The 15,014-nt window shown below is 40.6% G+C and overlaps 1 protein-coding gene across 2 annotated transcripts in view; it reads left to right on the forward strand.

The window, feature by feature from the left end:
- STARD6 (StAR related lipid transfer domain containing 6) overlaps positions 1-15,014 on the forward strand; it is a 466,390-nt gene that overhangs the window by 306,558 nt on the left and 144,818 nt on the right. For both annotated transcript variants that reach the window (XM_044075145.1, XM_044075136.1), the window contains exon 5: positions 8,089-8,206. In XM_044075145.1, coding sequence (XP_043931080.1) covers positions 8,089-8,206 — 118 coding nt within the window. The remainder of the gene's footprint in view (positions 1-8,088; positions 8,207-15,014) is intronic.

A 15,014-nucleotide genomic window follows, 5' to 3' on the forward strand; every position in this document is an offset into this window, starting at 1 on the left:
TTATAATTACAGATGCTTTGTTTTACCTTTAACCTTTTCATCTGCAATTGAAACATACTCAGATTGTAGTCTTACATTTTTTGAACTTCTGGCTTTATGGCATTATGATTGCTACCATTATTATTCAAAAGTTTCAGAGTTTCAGTACTCAGGTTTTTTATCTTTTTATGTCTAATTTTGATTCATATGGTAAGTGTTATTGTTTTAAAAATTACCTACATTTTTAATTCTCTGCAATCCAATATTTTAAATATAACATTCTCAGACTGCTTAAGGCTGTTTCACTTTTCATAATTTTACTTGGTTGTGACTGGAATTTTAAAACCTGCAATAATCATTAGAGTATAATTTCAAAGTGCATTACATTTTTGTCTGAATTTCTGAATGTTGACTTCAGAGATAGCAATGAGGCATTTCCATTCTAGTTGGTTTAATGCTTTAGCATGATTAGGCTTAAAAGGCCCATTGGGGTCATTAGCCTAGTAATCACATATGGACCTATGAACCTATGTGAATTAAATCTCTCCTATTTCTCTTACACTACATTATAAGTATATTACATTTTATATTTTAAAAGTCTATACTGTCTGATATTTTTGAGGCTGACGCTATCTTACTATATTTTTACACTATATTGTACTGCACATTCAGATTTTTAACAAGGTGCATAAGAAATACATTACTGATTGCCCGATGGATACTTCCTCCAGCAAAACAGTCTGTAACCACCTGTGTATATCTTTATGTCCATCAGAGCATGTTTGCTCATATTTATATGCTCTGTCTTTTGAGGGTTTTAAATAAACTTTCCAAGGCCTGCTGCAGCTAACTTCCTATTGAATTAAATGGAGGCCTGTCAGAATATAAGCTTTTCTGTTTGCTTTTATCTCTGTAATTTACACTATGAAGTATCTAGCTATTCTTAGCCTGATGGGGCGGGGTGCCTGAATTCCCCCTTCTTTTTTCACTTCTATGCCCTAGTTGTATCCCTATCTTGCTTCACAAGGCAACAACTGTTGCCCTTATGGAAAAGCTGAAGAAGCCTTTGCAGAATGTACTGAAATCCTGATCACAGTGTTTATTTAGATTATTGCCATTACAATAACTTTAGGCAAACTTGAGCTTGTTTTTGGATCTATTTGCTTAAATAAAAATGTTTTCCTTTTTCAATGAATATTCTGTATATGGGTAGTAAAAGGTAGTATGTGAGTATCTAACATGCCCTGAGGTTTTATTATAGGCTTTGCAAGTCTTCATATGTTATTTGTAGCCAATATTATTAATCATTTTGTGGTACTTATGCAACCCAGATTTTTTTCACTACCATTGTGACCAGTGGTCCAGACTGGGTATATATCAATGTTGTAGTGTGGCATTTCCCCTTGAGCCCAAAGCCAACCACACCTTATCCACACATGCCCACATATGCACATTAACAAGATTAGGTTCTGAAAGTTGGTGATGAAGGCATTGTGTAGGAGTCAGGGGAAGCAGAGGGCTGCTATAGCTATATATAGTAGTAATAGATTTGATATGTTATAGTCCAGTTTTCTTTTGTGTGCTGTTTACTTTTATTGACCACTGCCAGTAATGAAGTGTGATGTTAGATGTTCCTTACCCTGGGGCCAAGGATAAGAAATGCCTCCCAAGTCTACCCATATGCTTAGCAAGGCTGCCATTCTGAGCTGCGGTCTTCAGACTGAGTAGTACCACCTCCTCTTGCACATCATCTGTGACCCTATCTTGAAAGAGAGGTAAGCAAGTAAATCCTCATCATGGCTCTTTTTTCCTAACCAGCTCCAAATGGTGACAGTGACTCTTATCAGACTTACTACAGTCACCTGGGTGAATTTTGAGGCTTTATCCCCAACACCAGTGGATATGGCATATAACCTATATTTTTCTGCTTTCAGAAAAAGTACAGTTGTGTAAAATCTTACCATAACAGTAGATGCCCTTCTCTTCACTGTTGCAGTATTCTTTACAATAGGGATCCCCTGCCAGGGGTAGCCTGACGTCTTGCTAGTATACCAAGGCCTTTAGGTTGTAATAGGTATAATGCATGTCACACGTAGCTCCCCACGCATGATGTAGGGCATAAAGGTGATGTACGGACATACCATCCTCAGAACTGAAAAGCCCCCAATAGGAATGATGATCTAAGGAAACAGAGAGGTAACAAGTACATCCAGAAGCAGAAAAGGATCATGGCGTGGAGGGAGACAGTGAATACTGCAACAGTGAAGAGAAGGACATCTACTGTTATGCTAAGATTTTACACAACTGTACTATGTCCTTTCATATCACTGTTGTATTCTATACAAGAGGAAGAGCGCAAAAGCTCAGGAAGAAAGTTGGGAAGAGGAAGGACCAGCAGGACCCTCAAAACATCATATAGCATAGCGCTGGTAAAACTGGCTTTAGCCCTAGAAACAACATCCAACTTGGTAAAGTATGCACAGATGTCCAAGTAGCTGCCTCAAGCATAAAATTTGTATCCACACCACTGAAAAAAAAACACCAGAAGAAGCCACAGCTCTGGTAGAATGAGCCTTAACAGAAGAAGGAAAGCTTTTCCCATGAAAGGAATAACAAAAGGAAATGGCTTTAGATATCCAGGAAGAAATGATTTGCTTGGAAACAGCCAAACCTAAACACCTAGGATGAAAGGAAACAAAAAGCTGCTCAGATTTATGAATGGCTTTAGTTTTATCCAAATAATATCTGAGTTGTCTATAAAAATCCAGTGTGTGAAGAACTTTCTCACTAGCAGATTGTGGAGAAGGGAAAAAGTGGGTAAATGAATAGACTGATTAAGGGATCGACTCATTAACCATCTTGGGCATAAAAAAAGGATTAGTACAAAGACACACCCTGTTGTTATGAAAAAAACAAAAAAGGAGGAACAGCCATAAGGGTTTGTAGCTCAGACACCCATCTGGTTGAGCTAAGGGACTAAAGAAGAGCATTCTTCCAGGTGCTAAAGAAGCTGAAGCTACAAGCTGAAAATGATCCTGAGTCAATTTTCCTAAACAAAATTTAGGCCTCAGGAAGGAGGAATAGGCTTTCTGGGAGACCTAATATGAATAATGCCTTTAAGAAATTTTTTGACTTCAATTCTAGAAGCCGTAAGGGGAGTCAAAGGCAGACAAGCAGAAATGACTGACAGGTGGACTTTAGCAGAAGAGTATGTCGACCCAACATTGAGCAATTCACGCAAAAAAAGTGAACCAAAAGGACTTCCACAGTAAGTGGATCCAGGTTACAAGAAAGATACCAGACAGAAAATCTCTTCCATTTGGACAACTCAATAAGTGTAGTAGGTAGCTCTTCTCTCAACAAGATTTGAGGAACATCCCTAGGCCCTTTGGAAATAATCATCCACGGTTTCCCCTGAACATGCGAAGGGGACGTCTGCAAGGCCTCCATGGATATTTGAGAAACTGGATCCATGACTGCCTCCAAAGTGATCGTGGCCGAGGAATCCATCTGAAAAAACGGGCGGACCTCAGGCTTTCACTAACCTTGAGAGAAATGTCCAGTGGAGGTGGTACAGCAGAAGAATCCAACCAAGCTTTCTTGGTCTTCTTCTTCACTGACAGCTAAACCTTGGGCTGGGAAGATTCTTCCACAGTATTAGCCAACAACTTAAGACATTGGTTTTCTAAGTAAATCACTAAAGAAGAGAGCTGACTATGCAAGGTTTTTGGAACAAACATCTGACAAATTGTAAGATGTATGGTCATGGGAAGCACCTAAGGAGAACAAACACTACTCATGACTATCTTCATAAGGATTGTGTCTCCTGCACTGGCATTTCCCCTTTCTAGATGACATGAAACCAACAACCAAACAATAAAAAGGAGATCAGAAGAAAAAACCCAACAGGGCACTTATCTGAAAAGCAGCTTGGGTGCCAGCAGATAAAAGAGCGTTCAGACCAACAATCGAAGATGGCGTTCAGACTTGGGGCAAAGAAGGTATGTCCGTACATCACCTTTATGCCCTGTGCCATGCACGGGGAGCATATGTGTGACGTACAGTGTACCTGTTACAACCTAAAGACTTAGGTACACTGGCTGGATTTTGGGCTACCCTTAGCAGGGAATCCCTATTGTAAATAATACTGCAACAGTGATATGGAAGGACATCTACTGGGTACCACAAGTTAAACTGTGTGGTTATAAATTCTAATTAGTAGGAGTTGTATTTCGGGTACCCTTGGTTTACTGAGCAAGACAGAGAGAAATACTTTGGGGTCATTCTAATATCCATGAGAATGAATGGTTGAAATAGTGACCACATTTATTGCATAGTAATTATCTGAATAAAAGTCAATTCAACCACTCTGGACATTCTGGACTTAGTAGGACCTAATGCTACAGTAATCAGTATATTAGGTTAGTAATGTCATGGGAGATGTACAAAGGGATATGAGGTAAGACATTTTGGTGGATGGGTAAGAATAACATTTCCTGTTTTACTTAGTCAGCATGGCTGATTTTTGAGCTAATTGCTCATCAGTTCTTGGAAGCCCAAGTAGAAAGGTCAGTGCATAAAGTTAATTTTGAGTCTTTCTGGGATTGTTTTTTAATTTTTTTTAACATTGGGCAGTGTTTGGCATGCAGAATTGTAGCCAGCATAGAAGGCTGGCATCAGAGATAGATTTGCTGTTTTTAGTGAGGTAATATAACTGGGAATTCACCTGTATATCTTGAAAAGTTAACAGAATATATAATCCAGTAAAATGTAAATGCAGTTTTAGGCACCTAAAAGTTATGCAGTTTGACTAATGCATATTCAAGTGATACACATAAATAGAGTTGAACACAATATGCTGAACTTGATGACATTCCATGTATTAGTTCCTCGTGTAATAAACAATAACAAAGGGGAGCAGCAATTTTGTTATCTCGCAAGATCCATTCTGTAACAATTTTAGAACATTTAGGACAAAGAAGGGGTGTTGGCTTAGAGTCAGTGCAGTTTGGGAAGAAATGAAAATGGCCACACTGAATTGTTATATGTACCTTATTTCCCCTATCTAAACTAAAAAGGCTATTTAATCAAGATAGTGGATTCCCTTCAGGGGATTTCAGCACACTCTCCTCTTGCCCGGATGAGTAGTAGTAATAGGAAATTTACACACTTACCCGGGGAGCTCAGTGGAATATGCCAGCACCTGGGGCTAGTAGATCTTAGACTATTACACTTCTTAGGTGGGGAGGCATATACATATCATTTGTTGATTACAGGGACTATGTCCTACATACCATACACAGAGCATATTTTTTAGGACCTGATGAAGTCTTGCTGCATGTTGACTGTAACCTTATCATTCCTCTCTCAGCCTGCTTTATTATGCTGATCAGTTTCTTATGACTGAGAAAAAGAAACCCTCCTTTAGCTCTTGATGACTTTCAGCTTTCTCAGTAAGTCTCTCATGACTTTAACAAAAACTCAGAAGAGCAGATCAAGGATTTCCAGGACAGGAATACTGGCATACATATCCCAAAATATCGTATGGGATTCATTTCAATGTTTTAAATACAGCATTGAAAGTATGGGTGAAGAGGTATAAATATGAGTAGAATTCAGTGAATCAAGCTCCAAAAGTCAGGCAAAACCTTCATACACCTCCTTTATTCAAGTCATGCAGTTGAGAGCTCAAGATGTAGGTGTCGTAGTTAGCAGATTTGGGAGAAGCATTTATTGTAGTATTCCAAAAAGGCTGTAAGCTTTGGTGATGGCAGCAAAATTGCCTATTTGGATTAGGAGATAGAATATTTGGTTCACCTAATAACTCAGGAGAAAGTGTTTCTTCTATGGACATTAGACAGATCTTTTTTTACCATTTAGTTATTGTAGACCCATCTCATCAGTGTGCATCAGGGCTGGCAACTCGGCACGTAAAAATCTACTGCCAATCATTAGCGGACCGGAGTTCTGCTGTGGCGACCCCTAAAAGCTGAAAGACACAACAACAAAAAGACCCATCTCATCAGTATGACAGCATGGAACAGATAGAAATATATGTACAGGATGTTCCTTTCAAGACATTCATGGAAAAGTGAGTAAAGGTTTTCGTTTCTCCATTGTCTAGATACTGCTTAGAGGTGATGAGAAGGGAAGTGAAGGCCTTAGGACAAGGCCCGCAGTTTCTGGTAGTGTGGCAATTGATGTATGTAGAATATTGCCTTCCCTGTTGCTTGGCAAGCTTTAGGGACTTCTGAAATGACATATACTCCTGTAAGAATGATAGTTTATACTGAACCTGGTCACTGGATGTCTGTGTGTTTATTTATTTAAACATGTTGGGTGAATTTCAGAAAACATAACTGACAGTTCAGCTTTAGTCTGTGATGAGATGCCCACCGCCCATGCAGTCATCAAATGGGATTCCACAGGAGGGCACTAAATGTAGCCTGCATAAATAAACAGGTAGATAATTCAGCATTCCACACTAATTCATAAAGCAGCTTATAGAAACCAGGGTCCATCAGCATTCTGTCACCCATAGCAACCTGACAGAGTAGCAGCATCAGGCTGAGGATGCACCCATGGCAGTAGTTTGGTATACAGCTGAACAAGGAATAATGAATAAAAATAAAATAGTGTTAAGTAGTCCCTGCATTTTTAACTTAGCAGCAGCGCTCTCTGTGCATCTTATATACTGAGGTGTTATTGCACTGTGATTCTCAAAGTGTAGTGATGACTCACTGAGTTGCCCGATCCACAGCTCAGCATTGCCTTCCTGTGTTTTTGAATAACGTATTGGGCCACTGGCAGGTGCTAGGTGAATTTAGTTTGCAGTGAGTTGCTGGCTCCTTACACTTAGTACTCTATCTATACTGTTCGAATTGCAATTCACCTTTTGTACTTGCTGTCTGTATGTTTTGTGGATAACTACATATTTAAAAAAAAACATAACTAATTACATACATTATGTCATATTGCAGACAGGAAAGGCAATAAACCATATTTTAGTTTCTGTAATGAATTTGGCTGTAATTGAAGTATATAACTCTCGTCTGAGCTCAGGTTTGTTGTCTCAAGCAAAAATCATTTACAAAAAAAACACCAACGCAATGCATTACCATAAAGTGCAAAACTAGCAGTGCAATGCATGCTGGAACAAAGGTCCAGCTTACTGTGTGGTATACCACAATGGGTCACTCTGGCCTATGTAAACAAGACATTTAGTATTTTGTCTTCTGTAGTAAGTTCAGCAAAAATGTTGCTTAAACTTGAAAAGTTCCATTATTTCCTCACCAAGTTTCTTTTTCGTTTCCACTCTTTTCCCAATATTCCTTGAAGGGTATACTGAAGGATTATAATATCCCACCTATGAGTCTAAAGACTATTTTTTTTAAATAAATGAACAACATATTTCTGTTTGTGATGACAGCTCAGTTTGGTGAATAGGAGTATCTAGAAACAGCACTGGCTGAGTGAAACTGAACTAATTAAGTGTCTCAGGTTTAAGCTATGTAATTATGGTGCATCTTGTAATAAGTTATGTGAGATTATTTACACTACCAGTGTAAAATTTAAATTCATCCATACAATGCTTTTGAGTCACATTTGGCTCCTATAGCGATGTCATGAACAGCCAACACCATACACAGAGTTCACTAAGGAAGAAGAAAATGGAAGTGACTGAGAACTGAGGAGTAAGTCTATGCGCTAGTAAACACAAGCTGCTTACTGTGGTACAGGGTTGGATTCCCTCAGCCTTCATTTGTCTGCTGCGTAAGTCAATAAGCCAGGTTGTGCTTCTTGGCTGAGCTGGAAAAAGTTCCATGTGGATTAGTTTCTACTATGGTTAACAAATAAATAAAATAGACCGCCAGGCCTTTTTTTCTTATCACATACTCACAACATTATTGCATCAGTAATTTAATGTTTGTCTTTCTAAGTATTGCTCAGTCAAAACTAATTTGCATTTCTGTGAGTATTTTTATGTCTCGTTAAGGCAATGTCACAAAAAAGGACATTTCTTAGAGAAAACTTATCATTAAGGACAATAAGATGAGAGTATATGATTATCTTTCCCTGCAGACTGAAGTATATTTTGGTTTTAAACAGGACACTATGATTTCACATAGTATTACACATAGTTATGGAATGGGAATAATTTCATCGAGGGACTTTGTTGACCTTATCCGGATCAAGAGATATCCATGTGGTACTATAACTACTAACTGTAAGTAAACCATTTACATTTTCTAAAAGACATTATGCTGATTTTCTAATATTTACTTAATTGTTTAATTATCTTGCTGATGTTTAAGCAATATTTTTTTTCACCACAATGACAGACTTCCAATATAATCCCAAACCAGAAGATACTAAGATCCTGTAGCAACACAAACTGTAATAATTTACAGTATGAGTTAGCCTAAGTTACATGCCACATAGTCAATAAAAATGCTTTGTGAGGGGTAGCTACACTAAAACAGCTTAGTACTTTGTTCTTGATAGAAATGCAAAGTGTTTGCCTTGCAGCCCTTAGTGTAGTCAAATCTTCATCAGCTGACATACATATTGCAGTCTGCCTTGGCTACTGTTGTTGTGCAAGCTTCAGATGTACATATATATGCATGTGTATATTTATTTCGTTTCTCACTTGCAGTCTGCTTACTGGGCTGTCTCACAGGACTGCTCAGTTCCTTTACAGTGGAGACCTGAGAACATAAGTAAGTTGACTTTCTCAGGTTAATACAGTGCTTAAGCTGCTTAAACAGGACTGGCTAGTATTCCATCCTAGAGCTCCAGGTTTGTATTGACAAAGACCTGTGCCAAGAAAAGACATGTACACTTGTTGCCATCGTGAGTGAAGCTTTACAAAATACATAACCAGTTAAGAACTTAAGTTTAAAATAGCCATGTTTGAGTGCCAGCCATATTTGAAAATACCATCACCAGATGACACTGGGTTAGGTACTCTATTGCTCCCCAAATATGCCTATCTGTGCTGGTGCTTATAGTCTCCAGCCCTCTAAGTATTGAACAGTGTGCTGTACAACTTGCTCCTGACCAAACTACCACTAACTGGCCCAAGACAGCAGGGGGCAGTTAAAAGAGGGCAGGCCATTTTACCACAGTCTTTAAAAAAGGGTTGGAGGCAGTGTTACTTCACCAAACTAGCAAAGAAAACAACCATCACCCTGTTTTACATACCTTTTGACTGGTCACACCTCTAAGAGCCCCCCCCCCCCATGGCACACACAGACAAATGATTCTGTCAGTAAAATTCATTTGTCAAAGACCTGTTCCAAGAAAAGACACATAAACTTATTGCCATTACAATCAAAGCTTTGTTAAACACATAACTAGTTAACAACTTAAATAGCAAATAGCATGTTCAAGTGTAAGCCATACTCAAAACTACCATCACCAGATGGCACCAAGCTGGGTAGCGTACACTACTGCTCTCCAGAGAGCCATCACCAAATGACACCAGGCTGGATAGCATACACTACTGCTCCCCAGAGAACCATCACCAGATGGCACCAGGCTGGGTAGCATACATACACTACTGCTCCCAGAGAACCATCACCAGATGGCACCAGGCTGGGTAGCATACATTACTGCTCCCCCAGAAAACCATCAACAGATGGCACCAGGCTGGGTAGCATACATTACTGCTCCCCCAGAAAACCATCAACAGATGGCACCAGGCTGGGTAGCATATACTACTGCTCCCCAGAGAGCCATCACCAGATAGCAACAGGCTGGGTAGCGTACACTACTGCTCCCCAGAGAACCATCAACAGATGGCACCAGGCTAGGTAGCGTACACTACTGCTCCCTAGAGAACCATCACCAGATGGCACCAGGCTGGGTAGCGTATACTATTGCTCCCCCAGAGAATCATCACCAGATGACACCAGGCTGGGTAGTTCACACTACTGCTGCTGCACAGAACCACCACCAGATGGCACCAGGCCAGGTAGCATACACTACTGCTCCCCAGAGAACTATCACCAGATGGCACCAGACTTGGGTACCATACACTACTGCTCCCTAGAGACCCATCACCAGATGGCATCAGGCTGGGTAGCATACACTACTGCTCCCCAGAGAACCATCACAAGATTGCACCAGGCTGGGTAGTGTACAGTACTGCTGACCCAGAGAATCATCACCAAATGACAACAGGCTGGGTAGCATAAACTACTGCTCCCCAGAGAACCATCACCAGATGGCACCAGGCTGGGTAGTGCACACTACTGCTCCCCAGAGAACCATCAACAGATGGCACCAGGCTGGGTAGCATACACTACTACTCCCTAGAGAACCAGCACCAGATGGCACCAGGCTGGTTAGCATACACTACTGCTCCCCCAGAGAACCATCACCAGATGGCACCAGGCTGGGTAGTGCACAGTACTGCTGCCCCAGAGAACCATCACCAGATGGCACCAGGCTGAGTAGCATACACTACTGCTCCCCCACAGAACCATCACCAGATGGCACTAGGCTGGGTAGTGCACACTACTGCTCCCTCACAGAACTATCACAGAATGCATACACTACTGCTGCCCCATAGACACTAGCTCTCTAAGTACTAAGCAGCATGCTATACCACTTGCTCCCCACCAAACAGCCATTGACTGTCCCAGGAAATCAGGGAGGCAGGTCACTCTGAACCTGCTCACCAAGCTGATTCACATCCTGTTTCCCCATTTCCTGGCCATATCTCATAACAATGGCTGAAATGCTTGAAAACCCAAATGATGCTAAACCCATAAATTGCTTTATAACAAACAACATAAGAAAAGACTAGCCAGTGCCCTTAGCATGAAAAGCCAAGAAAAGGTATGCAGTCATAACACAAATACATCAACTAGGTGAATAATTCCATCACTTTACCTGCTTGTTTTCTTTATCTCTTTTTGTCTTTAAATAACTTAAAATTCTTTCCCTTATTTTCTTTCCTTTCCTTATTTTTTATTCATTGACATGAAATATGTTGTCAAAGTTTGACTGAATAAATAAAGCAAGATTCACATTAAACAAATCTAAACCAGACTAAGATAAGTGAACTCCATTGAAAGCAATCCACATTTCATTCCAATCTGTAAAGTCCCAATGTTCAACATCACTCATGTTTAACACTGGGGTCATCCTTGTTGCTCTGTGATTAATACATTTCCTGGCTGACTCAATGGTGTGTGGAGATCTCTCCTGCCAACAAAAAAGTCTAGGGATAATGTACAACGGCACTATGATTGACTAGGACAACATAGACTTCAATTTTGGCAACTTTCAAAGTATAATGGATAGCATACACCTCTTTAAAGTGATGACCAAGCCATTCCTTCCAGATTGAGCAAGAGAGTACAAGAAGACTCAATATGCTGCGACAAATCTTTCACTACGCCAACTACATTGGAGATCTTTAAACCAGGGCCCCTTTCCACACTGCCTCACACTCTGATGGATCCATACCCACAGTTGCACCATTTGCTTAAGCAGCCACCCTTGTTGCTGCCTGGATGATAAAAGAATGATCCACAATGGCTATCCTCACACCATCCTCACACCCGTTAACAGAAACAGCAAATGTATTAACGTATGTAATTCAACAATGAAGAAGACTAATGTCCTGCCCTCTGTATAACTTGTACAGATTTTCCTTCCTCAGCCAGAACAGAAGCCCACCCTACATGGAAGGAATGCAATCGGTACCCAACCAAGGGTGTATTCTGGCTCACGGATACATTTCTGCAAACCCTCATCTAAGTCCTGAGGTGTAATAGTATGCCCATAGGGCAACTTAAAAAAAAACTGTTGTGGAGGAATAGAATGTGAAATGCTCTGAAGAGTGTGAAACCAATGCACTGGGCATAAAACAGGAGAGGGTACTCCTCCAGCTACACCTCCTGACCCTTATCGTCTTGGTCAGTTTTTGACCTGTGGACCCATATACTAACCAACTTAAAAGTGAAAGAACATCTTGCCAAGATAGGGTTAAAAGCAATACCGTAGGCCTAAATGTGCTATAATACATGCAGCAAAATGGTGTTGCAAACACAGTATAAAAAATGTAGCAAGTTGAAATCCTGTACATCCTTGTCAGAATTACCTGCGGCAGAGTTTTTCACATGAGTCTCCTGGCATTTCTAACTTTGCCCTCTCCCAGCCTTTAAGAATCTTGCTGATGAACTAGCATTTTGCAAAATCTGACAGGCTCAAAACCATAGATATGACACTGAGAGCAGACAGATGGATGCAAATGGTCCTAACTGCTTTCTTTTTGCAGGATCTAGACCAAATAAAACAAGCCTCCAGTGAGGGAGAACATGGGGTCTCCATGAGAGGAAAATCTGCACAGGAACTCTGAAAAGCCTGAAAAGTAGCTCTATATGATTTCCTTTTGCTATCTGCCCATGACTTTCATATAAGCTAAGCAATCATTATTTTGCAGTCAACCATAACCAAGAGTGGATCATCATAGTTTGTGAATGAGCATCTAGAGACAGTCAGCTGAACAATGGGACCTGAAAATGAGAAAGTACATATGTTAAAGTTTTGAATTTTCCTGTACATGTTTGCCTTTGAGTAACATATTAACTAAGCTATGCAGAACCAATGTTGTTGAAACCAATTGCACCCAGATAGACTTTTATGACTTCTTAGAGAGAACTAGAACTACTGCTTGGTTATCTGAGTAGAAAATGTTCTTGCAATTAGCAAACAATTCTGTCCACACCACTGATGCCACCCAGATTGGCATGATCTCCAAGAAGGTAAAATCCTTCTAATGTTCCTGAGACCAAGAAACCAGCCAGGGTTACAAAAAGCACCTGCTTGGCAAAAGACTCCCATGTCCAACCCCCCGCTGCATTGACAAACAAATGCATGGAGAGGTCCATAAACTACCCCTCTTGGCACAGGGAGGGACACCATTAAAGTCAGACAAATGTATTTACTAAATGTGTAGATCTTCTTTGACGTGATTGGCCACTCTGACCCAATGATGTTTCTGTCCATCTCTCCTTAACATGTTAGCAACCAATTCTGGTAAATGCCCTTCCCTAGAAAACTGCCCTACAAGCAAAACTGAGTAAGCTTAACAGGTGTATGGCTTCCCTCACTAGTATCTTTTTCTTAATGATGACATCATGTAAGGCAAATTTTTTTATGTGCACAAGCTTTTCAATGGGTAAATGGAAAAAAAAAAAAAACAGAATCCCTAACATCTGTCTCCAGTTCTAGAAACTTTAAAGCATTTTCTGGGCCCACCAACTTGTCTGCCATTAAAAGAATCCTCATTTCCTCACACAAGGGCAAGATGGCTTGTAAATCGCCATTTGCATCATCTGACCACCCCTGCCAACTATTAGAAAATCATCCAAACAGTGGACTGGGGCCTGCTAGGGGGGGTGTCTTTTCCCAGCACCATTGCAGCACAAATCCCATTGGCATCACGGTATTAAAATAATAAGACCCACCACAAAGAATCCATGAAAGGGACCAGTGCTCAACCAGAACCAGGAGTAAGTGAAAAGTGGACTCTGTATCCAGTTTCCAGACCCACTGATCCTTAAACCTGCATATCACTTCAGTAGCATCATCGAATGATGCATAAGACACATTGGAGTCTGTTTCTGTTATTCCATCATTAACCAAAGCCCTTTGAGGGAAGGACAGACAGTGTGTCATTCTATATTCCTGTACTTTCTTTCTTGGTATTAAACCCACTGGAGATATCATAAAAGTTGGAAGAAGTTAAGTTGGAAAAGAACCCAACATCCAACCTGTCTAAACCTTTTATTAGTTAAACACTGCAGGATCTGTTCCTTGCCTGTGATTCAGGGCAAATTTCTGTAAAACAAGAGGGAGTAGGAAGCAGAAGATTTTAATGGAAAACCAGAATTAAAACCAAACACAAGTTTCTCCTTGGCAGCCTTAATTGGGAAATCCTGCAACAATAAGGAAAGTACATCAACCTTTACTAGGCAGTGAATGGAGCTGTCTGTACTCTTGAGTGGAACTGAGCCACGACCCCTCCATGCTGGCCCACTTCTGTTTTTACTTGCTCCAAACTCTCAGCTGACATTTGCCCTTCCACCTTGCCTGTCCCAATACCTGTTGGCTGGACCATTCCAACAAAAGGAACAAGAGGGGCTAAAATCACAGGTTGATCATGAACAATGACCCCTGTTTAGGCCCAACATAATTTAAGCTTACTATTCCCATCATTTAAAGGTGAGATAGCATGAAGCATAGTCTTGTCTGTCATCACACTCAGCCACTTGTCTGTGTGCTGTTTATCCCACTTTAAGTCCTTAATAGATGCTCATAGCTTCCAAAATTTTTGATCATAATAAAATCCTGCCATGCCTCCTCCCCCACAGGTGGTAAGCCTCCCTGATGTTAAGATATGACAAGAGTGGGAGGGCTTGGTTAGGCTCCTTTTCTAGAATGACAGCCATGTTGTATGTAAACCCTACCTGCAAGTTATCATAGTTGTGTAATCAGGAATGACTAATTTGCTTCTACTGCAAGGTTGCCAGAGCTACCATGAAATCTTTAGATCCCACTACATCAACTTGCAACACCATTTGGATGCCATCCTGATCCACCAAATCAAAAATTCCACAAACTCACCTTTTAAAATCTTGTCCTTAATAACTAGTGCTATATATGGGCTGTAACAAGCAGAATAATAAGTGCAATAGATGATCCATGGGGGCAACTGTGATGGCTGATGAGCCTGACTAGGTGACACTGGGGAGTCCTGCTCTGGGGGTAAGTATGAAAAGGTTGTGGTAGTGTCTTTCCCTGGGGATGGGACCTATGTATCCTTTGAATAAAATACACATTGTTGCTGGGAGGCACAAACCCTTTCATATAATCACATCAAACATCTTTGACCTACCATCCTATGACAACACAGCTAAAAATTCTGAAATGTACTCCTTCTGTAACTGACTGTGCCCCATACCTACCTCCAAATGCTCCGCAATATTACCTTGCTCCTGGTGCTGCATACCTTTGTG

This window comes from Protopterus annectens, chromosome 1.part1 (genome assembly GCF_019279795.1).
Source record: "Protopterus annectens isolate FY-2018-M chromosome 1.part1, PAN1.0, whole genome shotgun sequence".
Taxonomy (NCBI): domain Eukaryota; kingdom Metazoa; phylum Chordata; order Ceratodontiformes; family Protopteridae; genus Protopterus; species Protopterus annectens.